The 22,160-nt window shown below is 37.6% G+C and overlaps 2 protein-coding genes across 14 annotated transcripts in view; one reads left to right on the top strand and one right to left on the bottom strand.

Annotated features, from left to right (window-relative positions):
- ppfia2 (PTPRF interacting protein alpha 2) overlaps window positions 1–2,749 on the top strand; it is a 549,829-nt gene extending 547,080 nt beyond the window's left edge. For all 13 annotated transcript variants that reach the window (XM_072551614.1, XM_072551612.1, XM_072551613.1 and 10 more), the window contains one exon: window positions 1,630–2,749. Coding sequence is in view for 1 of the 13 variants with exons in the window: in XM_072551615.1 (XP_072407716.1) it covers window positions 1,630–1,640 (11 nt within the window). In the remaining 12 variants the exon portion in view is untranslated. The remainder of the gene's footprint in view (window positions 1–1,629) is intronic.
- Window positions 2,750–3,084: 335 nt separating this feature from the next.
- acss3 (acyl-CoA synthetase short chain family member 3) overlaps window positions 3,085–22,160 on the bottom strand; it is a 67,289-nt gene continuing 48,213 nt past the window's right edge. Inside the window, exons 12-16 of the mRNA XM_072551625.1 lie at window positions 14,765–14,846; window positions 13,655–13,777; window positions 13,187–13,286; window positions 12,917–13,092; window positions 3,085–9,271 (exon numbers count right to left, since the gene is read on the bottom strand). Of these exons, the coding sequence (XP_072407726.1) occupies window positions 9,194–9,271; window positions 12,917–13,092; window positions 13,187–13,286; window positions 13,655–13,777; window positions 14,765–14,846 (559 nt within the window). The 3' untranslated portion in view covers window positions 3,085–9,193. The remainder of the gene's footprint in view (window positions 9,272–12,916; window positions 13,093–13,186; window positions 13,287–13,654; window positions 13,778–14,764; window positions 14,847–22,160) is intronic.

Here is a 22,160-nt window from a genome sequence, read left to right as displayed (position 1 = left end):
AACTTCTCCGTAACTACTATCCCTTTTGTTCTAAGATATCTTTGATCTCTAATTTATCTCAGCCTCTAACTTTTCCCCTTTCTTTTTTTTCCACATGTCCCTTTGTCCTTTTCAATAGCTTACAAGCTATCACATTTGCAAATTTTTTTTAATGCCGAAGAAGCCATACTGAATTCAAAACATTAACTTTATCTCTCTCTACAGATGTTGCGAAACTGCTGAGTTTCTCCAGGACATGTTTTATTGCTATCTAATTGGTTTCCATTTAATATAACTGAAACTGCAGACATTTTGTCTATGTCACCCTGAGTAAACAATAGCCTTCTTGTGGCTTAAATACCTTTTCTGATGGGGGAATAGATCATTTATAAATCATAGCTGCAGTATTAATACTCAAATCACTTTTGCTATCACAATGGCAACCAGAACATTTATTCAGGATTATAACTGTATTGTTTGACACCTGCCATTTTTATGGCAAGTTTAGGAAAAGGCAGGAAGCTATTTTTTAAAAATAATAATATCCAGGAGAGTCTGCAGGATGTCATAGATACAACAAGAATCTTGCAAAAAATGTAACAGCATCCTCTCATTCTGCAATTCAAATCTAGTACTTTGTCTTTGATACATTTTGGAATATATCACAGCAATAGATAACTAACTCCACTGGAACTACAAGTCCACCAAGGTACCATCGGAATGTAGAACTGTTTTTACTTATGGACTTCAATTTTTTTTCTAATTCCACCACCTTCACCCTATAACGTGTTATGATATTATTCATACTGCAATGTGTGTAAGTTACAGGATTCAGGATGGGCTTTACCTTTTAATAACCATTGCACTTGAGTGAGTTGTACAATAAAACTAACTCCTTGTTTTGGTTAATGCGGGTAATCTGTCTGCCGCACTACTTCATAAAGCTTTATATGGTTAAATACAATGAATTGAGATTTTCTTTAAAAAACAAGCTGTGTTATAACCAACTTTAGCAGTAACATTTATTTACATCTTGAGACATGATCATAGCACAAAAGCTTGCCCATAACTAGGTAACTAATTGCCTTAGTTGGTTTTATTTCCAAAGGGTTGGAAAATTCTGTTCAATGTTTTGCATGCACAAATATGGCAGCTAATTTCCACACAGTAATGTTCTGAAACAACAAATTCATTTTTTTGTTGTTGTTGATGATGATTAATGAGGGAAGATTATTGACCAGGATACAAGGAGAGCGCCACTGACTTCAATCAAATATTGCCAATGGGATCCTTTATATTTATTTGAATAAGGAGAGAAACTTTTCACCTGAGTGCCATCATCTATCACAATTGCAGCCTTAGCCTAGATTATGTGTTTAACTGCTTAAAATGGGACTTGGAACCCACAGGCTTCTGACTCAGGTAAGAGTGTAGCCAACTGAGATAATATAACACTGAAGTATGCATAAAACAAAAACTCACATTGGTGAATATAGTTCTCAGATAAATGTGTTATGAATGCAAAAAATGACACAAGCACAGTAATGAATAGGAATATACTGCACTGAAAGGTGACAGTTCGGAGAATGCAAAATTAGAAAGTCTGTCAATGTACTTAACTACAATACAATCACCCTTCTGTTTTTTCAGTATATTCCTGATGCCTGTATGGAAAAACATAAATTGCCTTTGAAGACTGATACAATCAACAGCAATTTGCCAGGTGGATGAATTGGATGTTATTGATGGTGGTGGGGAGCAGTCGCAAAGTTTAGAGATGATTCCTGTGAAAATATTAGCATATTTAAGGGTTATGATTTGTAAATGTCAATTTAATATATTTCACTATCAACGGAGTTGATATTGTTCAGTAAACATTTGACAAAAAGCACTGCACTCACTCTTTTCAGACATTACAGTGTAGTAATGAAGGTGTTTTAGCAACATTATATCACTGTCTTTTGTTCCTGACTCAGTTTATAAAAATACTCTTGTGTACTACTGGTTGAACATATGTACTGTGTATGTATTTATATCTGTTTGTTGTATGTAAATGAATATAAATATTTTCTAAAAACAAAAAAATACACAGAATTTACATATGGGTTTAATCAGAACACACTTCATTGTCAAATAATTCTGCTGTTTGTACCTCACCATTTGCCATAGAATTTGTGATATTTAATACATAGACAACAATCACTTTTACAAGAATTTAGTAAACAATTGCAGTTTGGAATGTACTTTTAGTCACTTTCCTAACTTTTTAACATGCAGTTGAAGCTGGAATCCTGCCACAATTCAGATTTGAACATCTGAAAACCTTACATTACAGAAAAAAAAACTTGCTTGTGGTCTTATTTGAAGTGATGAGACTGTATACAAATAGCAGAAAAGCGTTGCAATGGTACAATATCAAACTGCTGTTTACGAGCCATGATGGCAAACTTTGTTGCTGGATCTATTCTGCAAGCCAATACTAATTTGACTTGTGGATCAAGTTCTATTCTTCAGCTTTCGTCAGAATTGTGCTATTATGATCTCAAGATGTGAGCAAAGTTTTGCAACCAAGTACATTTGGTGTTGCCACTTAGAACAAATCCTCAGTCTTTATAACTTGACATTTGTTGAATTGTCTCAAATTGTTTGCAAGCGTCTGCCAAGCTTGCCCTGTAAAGACTTTGTACTGTTAAATTCACTTTATTAGACAAAGTAACTGAAAGACAGAATGTTATGCAAAAAAATATAAAGTGTTAGAAATTTGATCAGATTTATTGGCTTATGTGGTATTATTTGTTATATTGTTACACTTTAATTGTAAGAAAGGTTGAGATATATTGTGATCGCTTTAATATTCTAGGTGCAAGCTACAGCTACTTTGACTTCAGCTTTATTGTCCTTTAGTTATTTCTCTGCTGTTCTTTTGCTGTTTTTGTATGATCAAACACTTTCTGTTTAGTTCCAGATTTGTTTACTGCCTGATTTCAATCAAAGCTAATGGTGATATAGTTATTTTGCACTGTCAATAAAGAGTAATACTGTCATGTGCTGTTTTGAAAGTCACTTCAATGAACTAATATGAAGTGGATTGTTCAATTGCTCTTTATGCAAAAGGACTCAATAGCTATTTGCACTATGTCTTAAGGGTTTCTGATGACATAACAGCAAAAGATGAGAGACTCACCATCTCTCAGAACATTTTCCCATTTTCTGGCAAACTACTCATTTCGGGTTAAGATCATAATAGTTTGTTATAACTGTATATTTTAAAAGCAAAGTGAACACTGCATCACGCTGAACAATTAGAATTCTCTATTCCATATAAATTTTGTTTGTGCTGTCCATATAAGGCTACTGGAAATTTCAGAGTGGTTTATTACTGAGCAGTTTTATTTTTTATAAAGCTCACCAGAAATGGGCAGAAAATACCTAATCTTGTATTGTCAACTCTTCTTTAAAAATAGTTTGAGATCCTCTCAGTTGACACTTAAATACTGAACAGCAGTCTCTCATTCAAGGTTCTGTGAGAAGAAATTATAGAAAACATGACAAAGGTTGCATTTACCGCAAATTTATTTCTTATTTGTGTACACATAAATGGGCCTACAAGTTTATTCTGACACCACAGAAGCTTCCACCAAAACAGACTTGGGTTCTGAGCTATTTCCATGTTGTGGAGGTGCTGGTGTTGGACAAGGTTAAAAATCACACAACACCAGGTTATAGTCCAACATGTTTATTTAGAAGTACAAGTTTTCAGAGCACTACTCATAGAATATTACAGCGCAGTACAGGCCCTTCGGCCCTTGACGTTGCGCCAACCTGTCATACCAATCTGAAGCCCATCTAACTACTCTATTCCATGTACGTCCAATGACGACTTAAATGTACTTAAAGTTGGCGAATCTACTACCATTGCAGGCAAAGCATTCCATACCCTTACTACTCTCTGACTAGCTTCCTGATGAAGGAGCAGCACTCCGAAAGCTTGTACTTCCAAATAAACCTGTTGGACTATAACCTGGTGTTGTGTGATTTTTAACTATTTCCACGCTGATAGAAATCCTGTGATGGCTCAGACATTGTGAATTAGAACTAGTTTCACTGCTACAACACTCTGGAGATGTGCAACAAAACTGTGAATACATAACAAGGCCTCACAAGCAGGAAGACAGAAAAATAGATGTGATCTATTCATAGGGAACCATGAACATCTGTAGACAAATTTTGTGATTTGATGTTCAATCTAAAGAACCTAGCCCCATAATTTGGACAAAGCCTGAAGGAAGTTCAGCAGCCCCTTGGAAGTACTCAGGTAAATGTAGTTTCACATGCCATATCTTTTTCATTATACACCACCCTCAGACATTGTTTAATTCACCACATCCCATAACTCACCTACTGACAATCTCTAGAAGTCATGACTCTTCCTGTTAATTTAAGATTCACTGCACCCTCAAATTTAGCAGACTGCACCAAGTCATATGTACAGATATCTGATAGTATGTACTATTCATCTATGCCTGTCACCATAAGAAAGAGGAACCAGAGTAAGCCATCAGGCCCCTCGAGTCTGCTCCACCATTCAGTATGAGCACAACTGATCTGACTATCCAAACAGATAGCACCACACATCGTAACACACTTTCCACAGTTGCATTTAATGAACAGGTGAGACATGACTGCAAGTCTTAATGCCAAACAATGACATAGTTGTTGACATAGATAAAGAAGTCATGTGTGAAGTGGTGGCTTGCTCTGTAACCATCCAAGTTAACACTATGCTCACACTTTATCCTCCTCATATCATCTCACTTTTTTCTTTTTCCACAAGCTCTTCTGATGTGCAAGCTACAAATAGACTAAGAATGCACCTCCTGCTTTTGCCCAGGCATTTTATGACAATCTTTTACAGGCAGCAATAATGAGTGACTGCCCAATCTACACTGGTCAAGAGAAAGTAAGTGGAGTACTCTGTTCCTCTTGCCATGCTCTGGTCCCTTTGGACTCCTAAATCCCTGCTCCTTTATTACCTTCTCCAATTAGTGATCTTCCTGTCTGTCTGCTTTCCCTGCCTCCTGCTTGCTCCAAATTTCAACACACTTATGTTAGACTCTCTCTGCATTCCTTGCCTCTATACTTTTGTTTTCTCTCTCTTGTTCAGCTGTGCTCCTGTTATCTCCATCTTCCCACTCCTTATTAATGTTTGCTGTATCCAGGTTCTTCTCCAGGCTTTATTGTTTCCATTTATCGGTGAATTCCTGGACATCCCTATAACCCTGCTTTTCCTGACCTCCTGCTTTCTTCAAGCTGTTGCTTCTAGTTTTCTACTGTCTCCAAGTTATACTTTCTCAGTGTTCTGTTCTCTCAAGGACCTGATGACTCAGTTCTGTGTTTTTCCCATAATTATGCTCTCCCACCGCTCCCTCACTTTCAAAGTGTTCGTTTCTGCTGTCTCGGGTTTCTTAATCTTTGTCCTAAGTGGTACAAAATGTTCAAGGTGCTGTTTCACTATGTTATGATTTCTGACTAAATGTCTAATATCTCTGCAATTCTGCCAAAAGAAACTGCAGTGAAATGTACATACCTGTAAGTAAATACCTGTTTTCTTAGAAGTATTGTTCACTCTTTAGATGGAACACTTTTTGATTCTGGTATTATAATTCAGGTGGGATAGTGTGAGGGGGCAGGGAGTGGGCAGCATGTATGATTATTAATCCCTTTCAAAAGTGACCCTTCAATCAAAAATGTTTCAGAATCATTATTTTAAGCCATTCTCTAAAGATAGAATCTGCACTTAGTGAGATAGTCAATGGAAATGTCTCTACCCAGGTAGTAGACAGGGACTCTAGCTCACCAGATGATAAGGTAACACAATAATCCTACTTAGGAGGATTCAGATGAGGACTTTGATGGGCAGCCTTCAGAAGAAAGTTGATAGTTATTTATAATGTAATGATTGATATACTGACTCCTGAGTTTTCTGCAGATCTGCAAATGTCAAGCAGCATAAAGCAGTCTGGCACCATTAACATAAATGGCTTATGACTTGAAGTCCAGTGGTTCCAGTATGCAAATGGTGTCCAACTCTAGTAACACATTTACTGACCCAACTATGTCACTGTCAAAGGAGCTGTTGCTGAAGTACATTTTGTAAATGGCACACGATGTTCAAGATGCTGTTTAATAAGAGTCTATGTTGTGGCTTCAGACTAAATGTGCTGATTATATCTTTAGCCAGGTTAATTATGTTGGCCATATTTTCATATTTTCTACCAATTTAAGGCTTCAAGCTATCTGCAAAAGGGTGAGTTGTTCAAGATTTTGATGTTGATGGTTTGTCTTTATTTGTGTAGTTATTGAAATAGCATTGTCATTAAAAACAATTCACTTTCTCCTTCAAAATAATACAGAAAAATAATACAACTATCAGCAACACATTTTAGTGCATACTTAGCAAGTAGTAAACTTCTGCTGTTATTCCTGAAATCTAATTTAGTTGCATTGCATGTGCTGAAGCTTTATAGGTCTGTCAGGTTATTTAGGGGGCCAGGAAAAAATTCATAATGGCTTAGGTTTCACATTTTATTTGTTAGAACATTAGGTAACCACATTAGAGAACAAAAAAATTCCATGTTTTCTTACTTTTGTATTGATATGCAGGCTTGGATGATAAGCAATGCAAGGAATGAAATTAGGAGAAAGTGAGGACTGCAGATGCTGGAGATCTGAGTAAGCCAGTGTAGTGCTGGAAAAGCACAGCCGGTCAGGCAGCATCCGAGGAGCAGGAGAGTCGCTGGTTTGTGCATAAGCCCTTCATCTGGAATGTGGCTTCCTGATGAAAGGCTTATACCCAAATCATCGACTCTCCTGCTCCAAGAAATGAAATCAGTCAAACAAACATCAATGTTTTGTCCATTTTTAGAGGCAACTGCTATTTTCAAATAGCAACTACTGTCCAATGAATCTAAATGGTTGTTTATACTGGGGATCTAATGAAAATGTAGTAATTTTGCAACATTAAGGCAAGCTGCAGATTATTTACCATGTTTCATTTAAAATTTCAAGTACGGTAAAAACTCAATTTTGTTTATCTCATAACTAAAGCAGTTTTCAATCTACCTGGTTTGACATAAAAACTGTTGTGTTTGTCATTTATCAAGTAAAATGAAATAAACCATCCTTGATTTGTACATTAAATTTTCCATTTAGAATGAATAGCCATGTTATTAAATAAATCAAACGGAAGCATTTTTCATAAAAATGACAGTCCTCCTTTACCCCACATTGCCACCTTTCTGAACATGAGGTTAGAGGTTGCCATAGTATGTCCTAAATTTTACTTGTATATTGAGTGGGAAATCTGCACTTCAGTCTCATAGTGAGGATCACATTTTTTTGTGTTGATTTATAAGGTGTCTTGTAATTTTTGCACTAGTGGTTTAACGACATACAGTAAAAGTATAATCCATTTCTGACAACTGCCACTTAAAGTGGACTTTTAGTCTGTCCAAAGGTCCCACTATACTTTACAGGAGAATTAAATAAAATTGAAGAGTGATCTACCTAAGGAGATTTTACAACAGATGACCAAGATTCCACACGATCCATTTTAGGAAGTTGGTGCAGTTATACAAAATTATGCAAGAAAGCTAGATTCTTTTTGAGTTTTGATTTAAAAAAAAGCTTCTAGCATTAAAACCAGATGATTTAAATAAGAAATACATAACTCCTCAGCCCAGAAAGATATTAAAAAATAAATTCCAGAAATGACTGTCCTGAAGACAGGCAAGAAAATGGGGTGGCACAGTGGCTCAGTGATTAGCACTGCTGCCTCACAGCGCCAGGGACCCAGGTTCGATCCCTGCCTCTGGCGACTGTCTGTGTGGAGTTTGTACATTCTCCCCATGTCTGTGTGGGTTTCCTCCAAGTATTCCGGTTTCCTCCCATAATCCAAAAACGTGCAGGTCAGGTGAATTGCCCATGCTAAATTGCCCATCGTGTCAGGTGCATTAGTCAGGGGTAAATATAGGCTACCAGAATGGGTTTGGATGGGTTACTCTTCGGAGGGTCAGATGGACTAGTTGGGCTGAAGGGCCTCTTTCCATTCTGTAGGGAATCTTACCTAAAACAAGATGATTAAAACAAACTATTTAAAATAAAGTCTTTGGCCAAAGATATGACACAGAGAAGAGGTGCAAAATCATTAGATTTGAAATCACTTTACACTTCAAACAGCAATAACAGTTGCAATACTGGTTACTTGTCTTCATTCATGAATGAAAAATGACAGCTATAACTGATAATGACTTTTAACATAATCGAAGTCTAAAATTATGATTAATACTTCTAAAGTTATACCATACAGACACGACGTATATTCATAAGAAAGTTCAACAATTTTGTTGCTAGTTGTGTCAACTAGGTTGTAAAATAATTTTCAACTCAAGCAAGCGAATACACTAAAGAGGTATTTAAAAAATTGTTTCTTTTTGTAAATTTCTTGGATTATGCGGACATCTAGCTACAGAGTTGTGAGTTAAAGTAGTTTACAGATAATTTTAGAAATTTATGCTCTACGACAATAAATCTTACATGAATTTCCTTAACAAATTAAATTAGAAACCTAAAATAACATTATTTCCAGCATTTCTTTATAGAAACAACTTATTTCAATTTTGCCCCATGTTGCATGGTAGTGATTGTATGATATTTTTGCTAATAATTCGTTGTTAGATTTCGCTAAATCTGTACAAAATCTTAAAATTGTCCTTATGATAAAGTAAAAAGGCTACTTTTGTACAAAGTTATATTTAAATATATACTTTGTATAGAATGTTTAATTGGAAATTGAACTTTATTCATTCTTTTGACAAAGCAAAGTGGACAACTCCGGTTAGCAATGTGCAGCTCGTAAATTACCTTCATAACATGTATGACCATTTATTTATAGAAGAAATAATATTTTACTGATTGGTTTCCTTTAAGTACAACTTAAACATACAATATTATGCAAATATACACTGTATTTGACCCTTTCAAAGTTACATCACTACAGAAATAAATGTTTATAGTATGTGTTATAAAGTTTAAAACATTGACAGAACTTAAAAATTGAGCTTAGGCATATCTCTGAATGCAATTTCCATATGGACGTGGAATTGTTTATCACCACTTACAAAAGTGATAATAGATCATATGAGGGGACCGAATGTTAAGATAAAATTTTCCTCTGCTTCAAGATTGCTTCTATTTCTGAGAAAACACTGGGATCTTCAATGGTTGGTGTTATCTACACAAGAAGATGGACACTGTTAGCCATAACAGTTTTACAGATTTTTAAAATATGCTAGTACTATCAGAACAATTTTAACCCAGTTTTTTCAGACACACAGTTCAGGAAGAATTATATCCTGCTATTTTATAAGAAAAAACTAAGAAGGTGTTGACCATTCTGCCTCAGGTATATCCATCAAATAGAGTCTAGTAATCTTGTGAATTAATCTAGATCTAGAATTATCATGAGTTAAATATGAATTAACAAGCAAATTTTGGTAAAATATAAAACTACAAATTGCACATTAAAAGACAGATACAAACAAGACACACAATAAATTAGCTCAGCAGTCCACTCACATTTTGCTGATCATGTTCACCCATAAAATCTGATAAACTCTGTCTTCCTCATCAAACAATTCAGAAATCTGATCTCCAACTGATAGTAGTTCACAATCAACCAATATAGGTTCAACAGATCTGGTCTTCATCAAAAATACTACATGTCTGTGTAAGTCTGAATGGAATAGACCCACCAATGTTATCTTCCAGTAACAGGAAAATCTGCAGCAAAATGTATGTAGCTGGATCTGTACTGTTTTCTTTCGTCTTGCCTGTTCTGTATTATCTACTGTTCCTGCTCAGCTTGGACGGATCTGAGTCCTTGCATATGTCTAAATCAGCTCCAATTTGCTAGTGTCTTTAATTTACAAACAATAGTTTGTTTATGTTTCTTTAGAAACTAGGTGGATTAATTTCCTTTCTATGATATTTTAGCCTGTTCTGCCTCTTCTGTTTTAATTAGGATCTGCCTCAAAAAATACATTAAATTTAAAGACAGAAGAGTTGCAGCATCAAACCTCAGCAAAACGCAAAGATTCTTCACGTGAAACGTTTCAAAAAACATTAGTGAATTATGATCAATATAAATTAATGTCACTCCTTGTTCATCCCATTTTCCCATTTTCATACAAGTGTTTTCTCAAGTGAGATTCTTGGTGCCCAATCTGCCATGCCTCATGATGACTTTGCTCATGCAACCTTCAATTCTTCAAGCCATTAATTATGCATCTGGGCCCTATGACATCTGTCTCATGTAATTGCTTGGCAGGAGGTGGAGAGACTCATCACTAATGGAACATCCCAATATTCAGTGTGAGTAGAAGGGTACTGGTGGGGAGTGTCAGTGGAAGAGTATTGGGACTAACACTCTAATTCACTTAGCCGAACTGGTCCTTACCCTCAATAACTTCTCCTTTGAATCCTCCCACTTTCTCTAGATGTAAGGGGTAGACATGGGCACCCACATGGGTCCCAGCTATGCCTGTCTCTTTGTTGGCTACATAGAACAGTCCATCTTCCATAGTTATACTGGCACCATTCCCCACCTTTTCCTCCACAACATTGATGACTGCATTGGCGCCACCTCATGCTCCCACGAGGAGGTTGAACAGTTCATCAACTTCACCAACACATTCCACCCCAACCTTAAATTCACCTGGACCATCTCAGACACCTCCCTCCCTCCCTCCCCTTCCTGGATCTCTCCATCTTCATCAACAGGGATTGACTCAACGCTGACATCTTCTACAAACCCATCGACTCCCACAGCTACCTGGACTACACCTCCTTCCACCCTGACTCCTGTAAAAATACTATCTCTTGTTCCCAATTCCTCAGTCTCCGCTGCATGTGCTTCCAGGAGTACCAGTTGCACCACAGAACACACCAGATGGCTTCCTCCTTTAAAGACTGCAATTTCCCCTCCTACGTGGTTGATGAAGGCCTCCAGTGCATCTCATCCACTTCCCGCACCTTCGCCCTTGAAACCCACCCCTCCAACCGCAACAAGGATAGAACCCTCTGGTCTTCATCTTCCACCTCATCAACCTCCATATACATCGCATCATCCTTTGCCATTTCCGCCACATACAAACAGATCCCACCACCAGAGATATATTTCCCTTCCCATCCCTATCCACTTTCCGTAAGTACCGTTCCCTCCGCGACTTCCTCATTAGGTCCATGCGTTCCCCCACCAACCCACCCTCCCCTCCCGGCACCTTACCCTGCCACTGGAGGAACTACCCATACCTGTGCCCACACCTCCTCACTCACCTCCATCCAAGGCCTCAAAGGAGCCTTCCACATCCATCAAAATTTCACCCACACTTCCACATCTCATTTATGTATCCATTGCTCCCGATGCGGTCTCCTCTACATTGGGGAGGCAGGATGGCTACTGACAGAGTGCTTCAGAGAACATCTCTAGAATACCTGCACCAACCAACCCCACTGCCCCATGGGCGAACACTTCAACTCCCCTTCCCACTCTGCCAAGGACATGCAGGTCCTGGGCCTCCTTCATCGCTACTCCCTAACCAACCGATGACTGGAAGAAGAACGCCTCATCTTCTGCCTCAGGACCCTCCAGCCCGACAGCATCAATGTGGATTTCACCAGTTTCCTCATTTCCCCATCCCCCACCTTACCCCAGTTTCAACCTTCCAACTCAGCACCACCCTCATGACCTGTGCTATCCATTCATCTTCTTTCCCACCTATCCACTCCATCCTTCCCTCTGACCCATCATCATTACCCCCACCTCCAGCCACCTATTGAACTTTCAGCTACCTTCCTCTCAGTCCCACCCCTCTCTCATTTATCTCTCCAACCCCTAGGCTCCCAACCTCATTCCTGATGAAGGGCTTTTGCCCGAAACATCAATTCTCCTACTTCTTGGATGCTGCCTGACCTATTATGCTTTTCCAGCACCACACTCTCGACTGGTGTCTGCATGGCACCCAACAATCAGCTGTAAACTCCAAGTTGTTCAGACTTGACCTGTAGGATTGACCATGGCCTCATTCCTGGACTGGAAGACCCAGATCCACAGTTTCCATTTGGACTATGCATCTGACCTGATCATGGCTAACCCTATGAATTGCAACTCGACCAGCCCATTGACTGTCTGGGTTGTATTCTTTGATTAGATTAGATTCCCTACAGTGTGAAAGCAGGTCCTCCGGCCCAACAAGTCCACACCGACCCTCTGAAGATAAACCCACCCAGACACATTCCCCTACATTCACCTCTGACTAAGGAACCTAACATTATGGGCAAATTGGCATGGCCAATTCACTTAACCTGCACATCTTTGGACTGTGGGAGGAAACAGAGCACCCGGGGGAAACCCATGCAGTCACGGGGAGAATGTGCAAACTCCACACAGACAGTTGCCCAAGGCTGGAATCGAACCTGTGTCCCTGCACTGCTGTGAGGCAGCAGTGCTAACCACCGAGCCACCGTGCCGCCCATGACTGCAATTCACCTTCGCACCAGTAATGACTGCTCCCCTTTGACTTTAAATACTGTTATTTGCTTGAAGTACATGCAATGTGTTTGCCATATAAACAGCTGGTACATGTTCAAGTATAACTTTGACTTAACATAGCATGATACAGCACTGAATCCAGCTCCACGACCATAAGTTACCTATCTCTTCCTCTGTGCTAAAAAGAAATACAAGCTGCAAAGGTTAGGAGCAACCAAGAAAGGGCAAAGTGAGCGAGTGTGGAAGGAATCTCAAATAAAAATATAAGAAGCCAGCTTTAAATTTGAATGCACTGCTTTATACAATAAAGGAAAAGCACAAACGTACTTGGTAAGGCTTGCCATTTGCAACTGCTGAAAGTGTAGAACGAGGTATCTTGCCAGAACGTGTCTTTGGTAATACGGGCACAAAGACCACTTTCCTAAGAGCGGCAACTGGACCAATGGAGTCACGAACAATTTTAACAATCTCTTCAGTGAGATCCTCAAATGTTTCAGTCACACCTGGTACATATGTTTCATGAATTAAAATGCGACAAAGGTTTAATTTTGAAGGCCAAGTACAACACTTTTTAAGATGTAAAATAAATTATCTCACCAGTCCTTAAAACACATAAAGCTAGTGGAACATGCCCCTTGACGGAATCCTCGAGGGCCACAACGGCACAGTCTGTTACAGCTTGATGAGTGATAATAGCCTGCAAGAACAGCAGTGAATAGATCTAGTAAATTGTTCATTCTCCTTTGCAAACTCATGACCAATATTTTCAAATTGATCTTGCATTTCATGTTACAGAATTTAGATTTAAACGTAAGGAATTGGTGACAAAGTATTTTGGCTGTTGAATCATCAGGTGCAATGTTACCCAGAGGGAAGAGCAAAGACATTGTAGCAAGACAAGTTTCATATTCATATTGAGACGACATAACTAGTGATTCTATCAGAAATAGAGCTGACCATTCCTAGAGGTAGCCAAGATGGTGGATTATCTTTGTGCAGGAAGGACAGTTTTGGGAAGAAAGGAAAGATACAAAATGGAGGTAAAAGCTGTGAAAATAATATTACCTCTTCAACAGAACCAGCTGAAATCCTATGACCTGCCACATTAATTACATCATCCACCCGTGACATTACATACAAATAGCCATTATTATCCATATAGCCAGCATCCATAGTATCATAGTAACCCTGGGTAAAGAGGTAGGAAAAGGATTAAAATTATGGTTACATATTTACTTTAACTATTCCTGTACCTTTCATATTTTATGGTTGCCTGTTCAGTATAACTCACAAATCATTCCCAGTTTCACTGTTTGGTATCATTGCAACTTCCCTGATAAATATCCCAAAATACGAGTGAAGAGGGCATTCAGTAAAACGCATACTTCCACAATTAATTCAATAATATTTGCCTGGTTGATGCACTTCAACTAAAAAGCTGAAAAACAAAATTAACCAAGAGCTTCCATCTCAGGGAGAAGACTTCAGGCCAATCCACATCCAACAACCTGATTAGAAACTGTTCACATTTTGACAGTTGTGACAATTGCACTACAGCAGCTGAGACAATTCACAAAATTCTAAAGTAGTCAACAACTTGCTAATAAAAAAGTCATGCCAATCTAAAAAAAATTTCACCCCATGCCTTTCTGTTAATTATTTAAACAATCCAATATTTAGATCTGGATCTGCATTTCTGTCAAAAAATAATCAATTCTTTCCTTGGACCATACCTTAACTGTGGACAGAATATTGTTCAAATCCAGCTATTTCTTTTTGAAGTATATTGTTTCTGAAAAGACTAACAAATTGGCAAAACATTACTTCCACCAATTTTTATGGGTCCTTTTAGCAGCTGTACATTGGCCTAGCAAAACAGGTATACATTCTGGAGGGAATGATTCCTGGCTTTAAGAGAATTCCTGATGAAGGGCTTATGCCCAAAACATAGATTCTCTTGATCCTCAGATGCTGCCTGACCTGCTGTGCTTTTCCAGCACCACACTCTTGACTCTGATCTCCAGCATTTGTGGTCCTCACTTTCTCCCCGGTGTCAAAATGTCTCTCAAGATGTCAAAAATAGAAAATATTTCAAATACTGACACAAAACAGTTTGTTCATCTTGCAGACTGTATTAATTGTAAAAGTAAAATGTTTCTGAAGAATCATGCTTACTGGATATTTAGTGAAGTAAAGCTCCTTGAACAGTTTATCATTTCCCCAAAGTGTAGCCAATGTACCTGGAGGTAAAGGTAACCTTAAAGGAAACAATATTGTTAAAATCAGGATAGTATTAAGTGAAAGAAACAGTAAACACCCCCATCCACTGCCAAAAAGTCTGACTTTGGAAATACATCTAATCACATTTGCAAATTCATGGAATTTGTATTAAACATTCTCAAATATCAGTGAATGATAACTACTTCCCAGCTATGGCCAACATAAAATAGATCTACTGCTGCATGCTTCCAGTGACAGCCAATGTTGCAATGATGCCTGTATTGGTTGGAGGCACATTCAAGAAAATTGCAGTGTTTGATTTGTAGTGGCAATTAGGCTGCTTGAGAGGTTTGCCATAATAAATATAATTACTAAAAACAGTAGTAAAAAGAGCTTTAAAATGTGATTGGATGAGGAAGCAGTTCTATCCATGCCACTTTAATGCCAGGATTGAAAAATATACCCTAAGATGCAGTTTAAAGGTTAATGAAAAGATTATAAAAGCTAATAAAAATAGATGTTACAACTTAAACTCGAACATGATTTGTTTTAATTGAAGTGTCAATGCCTCCATGAAGACATTGATATATACACACCTTTTAGTGAACCCATTTGGCACATTCTATTGAAGACATTTTTCCTGTTTCTTTCAAATTAAATTTATTTTATTTCAAAATGTCAAATTAGTCAGATACAACCAAGTATCACTTGGTTAGTGAGGAAGTTGCTAGTTAGAGAATTTTATGAAAGAAATGAATTTTATGAATTATTGGAGAATGTCACAGAATAGTTCCCTCATATCTATCAAAATATACATCGAGCTCATGCAGCTTCTTACCACTAGAATTCAATCTATTGGTTAGCTGCCTCTGTAACATACCAGCACAAGCTTCCTCAAAGCCTTCTCCTGACCTTACTCTAAACTTGCAAATTTTTACATATTTTCATTCATGCCCTCATTAAGTTATCCCATTGATGTGACCCCTTTTTCCTCAAGCCTATTCCTATTGAAGAGTTGTCTATCCAACATTCCCTCCTGACTGCCACATTAGCTGATATTGTTGATGTTTCTCCTTCCTGAAGGATTATCCTTCATTTCTGCCAATATTCTTCAAAAAATCCAATTTTTGACCACTCCATCCAGACAAATTACTCTCCTGTGTCCAATGTCTTTGAAAGAGCTGACACCTCCTAAATTCCTGCACATCTTTCTCAGAAGCCCTGTCTAAATCCCGCATATCAGGCTTGCCTTCCCACTCAATGATCTGTCTCCCAAGGATGTACCCTTGGTCCTGTGCTAGTTCCCATTTGCAGATCGTTCTGCTGCAACACACATTTCATTAATGCAAATTCGCTGTAACACAATTGACAAATTGGGGACACTGTTTCTAAAGCACAAACTTTTAAAATGTGTGTTGGCTGTAACACAATTACATCACCAACAATTTAAGCATTGTTTTTAAAATGCAATTTTTCTATAATGCCCACTTGCACAAGAACACAACCATTGCATTATAGAAGAACTATCTATATGTGATGTCTCTCAGTGATATTATGCAAGAGCAGAGTCATCTTCCACAGGTATACTGGTGACACTGAACTCTATCTTTTGCCCACTTCTCCTGATCTCTCCCTTCATTTCTCTAAATGTTCAGACTGTTTGTCTGACATCCAGTTCAGAATAAGCATACCATTTTCCAACTAACTACTTGGAAATCAGAAGCCATTGTCTTCAGTACAGAATGCAAACACCACTCCCTAACCACTAATTCCAGCCCTTTTCCTGGCAACTGTTGGATGCTGAATCAGACTGTTTACGATCTTGTTGTGACATTTAACCTCAGGTGAATTTCTCACCACACATCCATACCATCATTAAAACTGCCTATTTCCATCTCTATATTATCACTTAACTCCATATCTGCCTCAGTTTGTGCTGCTGAAACCCTCAGTCATACCTATGATAACTCCTGACTTACCTATTTTAAGATATTTCTCACCAGTCCTCCAATTCAACCCTGTGCAAACTTGAACTCACCCAAATGTCTGCTACCTGTACACATTTACAATATTCCGATTACCCATCAGCCTTGATCTCATTAGTCTGCATTGACTCTGCACAACATAATTTAAAAATTCTCATTTTTGCTTTTGAATCCCTCTATGGAATCATTCCTTCCCAATCTTTATAATCTCCTCAGCACTGAAACCCACTGAGATATCGCTGTTTCTCCAAATCTGGCCTCTTGAGCATCCCAAAGTTAATCAATCGAAAAGGCCCTAAACGTTAGAATTCCCTTGCTAAAGCTCACCATCTTTCTTTCTCTCAATTCTCATTAATACACTTCATAAAGACTCTCTCTTTGGCCAAGCTTTTGAGCATCTATCCAAATATCTTTTGTTATGTGGCTCGGTGTGATGTTCCGTTTGATAATGCTCTGATGTACCTTGGTACAGTTCACTATGTTAAAGGTACTATATAAACAATTTGTAGCTGTGGTTTCCACTTGCTACATTGGAGGCTTTTCTGGAGAAAGCATAAGGAAGAATGGTTTTCCTATTTGGACCTCTGCCCTCTGTGAATTAAACTTAGGAGGAAGTGGCTCAATAACAACATTGTTTTCACATCAAATCAATAGTAGAGCATAAGGATAACATTTCCATATTTTTTCTCCTAAAACAACAGTTTGGCATTTTGACAATACAAAAATTATCACAAATACTCAATAATGCGATACAAAATCTGAAAACATGATGCAGAAATTATGGGATAGTGTTCTAGAGCATGCATTATATGACAAAGCCTTTTTTAAAAAATATAAAGTTAGTTTCTTAGGAGCATTTGTTTCAGTCTGCCTTCTCCTTCAATAAGTATCAGACATGGAGAGTGGTCTTAATTCAAGACATAATCACATTCCCTTGGGAAATAAACATAGTCCCACTATTCCTGGTTTTATTGCTGACTATGTGAATATTGGTAAATCGGTACAAGGAGGAAACAGGATTATGAATAGGAGGCTGGAGAGATACAAAAGTGCTGTTAATATTGCTCTCATTTCAGGAATACTGCAATGTAAACAAATTTCAGTTCTAAGTTAAATTGGAAAACTTCTGCTCCCAGTTTTCCATGGATATAGTTATTTATCCCAGCAAACAACGCAACTGTGCCTTGAACATTGATTTATATTGCTTATATTCCTTTAATAACTTGAAACAAACCTGAGGCTTATGAGTTTATGGTGGTGGTGGTGACCTTATTTATCATGTGAACAAGATTATGGAGGCCAGCTTTAAATAGACTAAGAAAATCCATTACTATATCCAATGGTCGCTTTCATTAGACAATTCCTAGCAAGGCTTGCCTGTGCATGAATACATAAGAACAAGGAGCAGAAGTAGGCAATTCAGCCACTCGAGCCTGCTCCGCCAAGTGATACAATCATGGCTAAAGTCATCTTGGCTTCAACTCCATTTTCCTGACCACTCTCTCTTCAACTCATTAATAATCAAGAATCGGTCTATCTTGTTAAATGTCCTGGCAGCAACTGTACTCTGGGTAGTGAATTCCACAGATTTCACAACTCTTTGAGAGAAGTAATTTCTCATCTCAACATGTCTGTGTAGGTAACAGTGATCATAATTGCTACAGTAATCAAGACGGTGCCATTAAATATGTGAACAAAATGCAAAAATGAAAATACTGAAGTGTTTCTTTAAGATTCCAACTCTCTGAAGCCTAAGAAGTGAAATTCAATCACTTTTGCATTTAGCAATTACATTTCTACACAACACTAGCCAAACTCTCCTCACTTCATATGTGCAAACTATGTGCAATGCACACCTTCCATGAGAAAAATTTGAATATTGCACAGTTATGCCACTGGCCTTACCGTTGATTTCAAAATTTATAGCTTTTATGTGGGGAACCCGCCATCTGGTCTAGAAAGACATGGGGAAGAATGTGCATTCCATGGAACAAACAGGCAGCCAACTAAGTGTTGATATTCACACGAATTACCTGGCCCGTTCACTTGTCATTGTCCACAATCAACATAACTGAAAACATACCCTCCAGTTATATTGCAGCTATATTGTAACATTATTTTAATGACTAGACGTTTGAATACCAATTATTAAAGATTACATATGGTACTTCTCAAAACAACTACCACATGTCTATAGATTATGTCCTCACAATAACTGTGACATATCAACTTCAATTGCTTTTCCTGGAGATACAAAAATTGCAAAACATTTATTTAATCTTTTTCATTTATTAGCTTTCTATCATTTTAGAATATATGTCACAACTTATGAAGTGCAATCAATCAATCAATCAATTATACTTTGCAAACTTCTCTTGTTTACTCAATATAATTTAATTTGAATGTCCTGGTAATTCATTTATAAATTACCTAATCATTAAAATTTTTACAGGACTATTTAATGAACTTCAAATTTGAATTCAGCCAAAAATTACTTGTAACCATCAGGTTTCATTCAACCAAGAGTAAATACCAAGAAGCTCTTGTGAAAATTATGACAATGGGAATCAAGGAGGAGATATTTTCTTATCAACCTGTTCAAAGATCCTATTACAGTATGGAGCAGATAAGACTGAAACCCAGGCCTCCTGGCCAAGAGTTAGGGTACTACCAGTATATCACAAAGACTTTCCATTCACTAGTCACACTTAACACAATGGAAGCACAATGGACTGCTTACCATTTAGATCAACGTCAGTGACATAGAAACCAAAACAATTTTCTTTGTAGCTAGAGTTGGTGGGCAGCACGGTGGCACAGTGGTACCTCACAGCGCCAGAGACGCGGGTTCAATTCCCGCCTCAGGCGACTGACTGTGTGGAGTTTGCACGTTCTCCCCGTGTCTGCGTGGGTTTCCTCCGGGTGCTCCGGTTTCCTCCCACAATCCAAAGATGTGCAGGTCAGGTGAATTCGCCATGCTAAATTGCCCATAGTGTTAGATAAGGGGTAAATATAGGGGTATGGGTGGGTTGCGCTTCGGCGGGTCGGTGTGGACTTGTTGGGCCGAAGGGCCTGTTTCCACACTGTAGGGAATCTAATTTAGTTTATTAACAACTCATTCTGACACCCCAGTCTCACATGACCCTTATTATATCTTACAGTCAATTAATCTAGTAACTCCATTATTAGATTTTCCTCTTGCCTTTAAAGAAAACCTTCGAAGATGCAGAAACAATCCTTAAATAAAATAATGAAAAGTTTTTTTATACTTAAGTTACTTTTATTCTCAGTTCAAAATTATACAAGCAACCACCCATGTTCCCCGATCTTTGAAGTAACAAAAATAACATATTTAATTACAAAATGATCCCAATTTTTCTGTTATAATTCCACATATCATGGGTCTCCTTCTCCAAGGAATCCTTGGAAAAAAGCACCTCTTTTGTGAAACCATCTGACAACTGGTTATTTGCATCGACTGACTTTATTTGGAAAATGTCTTTACAATATTTCCTTTATGCCAGCAAGGTCAATCCTCAATCTTTTCTCAGCAACATTTTTGCTGAATGCTCATTACCCCAAAAAGGATGATTATCCACTAAACATTCTATAGGTGAACTTTTTGCTTTTGCTTCTTGTTTAAGATTTACTTTAGATATTGGATAAATACACCCCAACATCTAGAGCTTCTACTCATACTACTGTTTCAGCTGCTGGAGTACTTGCAACTAGCTTTACTTTCATAGCTTCCCAGACGAATAGTGAACATTTGTTATTCTTCCCAATAAGAATATGATAAAGCCTGCTGAATTTGAAGAGTCATCATAAGATTGGTGTACAAAGAATTACTAATAAAACAAGGACTATCTTCACATTTTCTGGGTCACCCAAGGCTGGACACTCGAGATTTTTTTATTAAAATCAATTTTCTCTCTTTAATTTTTTTAATTCATTCTCAAGACTTCCTCAACTGTAGTGTGTCACATCATAGTATATAAGACTGTTGACCTCATGTCACAGCTTCATGTCTAAGTCAATATTTAAAGGCCCCAAAGCCCGACTTATAAATTCTCTTTCTACTTTATCTATCACAACACTCAAAATTCTATAGAACCAACCACAGGACATCATTAGCATGCATCATAATGCCAGCTTCTGTATGTGATACTATTACTGTGTCTGCTCTAAACTGAATACAATCTATTTTCAGCAGATTGGACCTAACTGAGAAATACAAAACCTTCACTGCAATATTCAACTTATAAACACGTTTGTTCTATATCACCTGTTTTTTTGGTTGCCATTTTGTAAAATTACTATTTTTCTATAACTACCTATTACCTTTCTCGGATTTTTCCTTTTCTGCCTGTTTTGCGATATATCATGTTTCTAGATTGAAGTTTATTTCTAATGTCTCTGTACAATGCTGTGAGGTTCAGCAGATTTCCTCTGAAGCTAACTGTAGTCCTTTCCCAAACCAGGGATTGATTGCTCATTACCAAAGGAATTTTCAGATTTCTTTCTGCAGCCTTCAACAATTTGCAGTGAGTTCTTTGCATGGATTGCTCAAGCCATGTCAAATGTTCACCTACAATTTGGTTGGGCCACTAGGATTATATGAAGCATCTAACCTATTGCTACGTGATTTGTTTTTCGAATTTTAAGGTAACTTTCCACTGCAGTGCTCATTACCACAATGCTCATATTTTCACACATATTTTTAAATTCATTTTTGGTAAGATGCTTCCCATTGTCAATTGGGAATTTAGCCAGTGTTCTCATCCAGTCCTTATCCATTTTTCTATTTCTGTGATCACTCTTTATTCTTTATTCTATGCTATTACATAGCAACTAAGTTGCTATGTCTACAAAGTGCAAGATAAAAATCTTATTTTTTTTCTTTAACCCATACCTTCAAGTGTATTGCTACAACTCTGGAGATGTTATTAATGGAAGAGTCATGATAGGCTGAGATGATGTCTTCCTTAATTTGTTCTTACATAAATCACATTTATTGTCAATCTCTTCTGTAAATTTACTCACTGTCCCTTACTCTGGCATCTTTTAGTAGGATTTAACCTGTGAGAAGATGGATGGGCAAACTGCTAATGTAATGTTAAGATAATTTGCCTTTTTTTTCCCCTTAAATCTGTATGTCTTGATGCCAATAACACCTGCTTAATATTTTTATGATTTAAGTAAGATTAGGTCTTGATAAAGGAATACAATTATCTCTGCATTACATAAACTGCATATCCACTGCCTCCCAATAACAATTATCTTCTTGTGTTCCATATCCAGTTTCATTTTAGCCTTTTTCATAGATGACCTTGTGAACAGTAGGAGTATTTCCGTTAACACTGTAT

The sequence above is a fragment of the Chiloscyllium punctatum genome, chromosome 32 (genome assembly GCF_047496795.1).
Source record: "Chiloscyllium punctatum isolate Juve2018m chromosome 32, sChiPun1.3, whole genome shotgun sequence".
NCBI lineage: Eukaryota > Metazoa > Chordata > Chondrichthyes > Orectolobiformes > Hemiscylliidae > Chiloscyllium > Chiloscyllium punctatum.
This window is presented reverse-complemented; position numbering and strand designations above follow the sequence as displayed.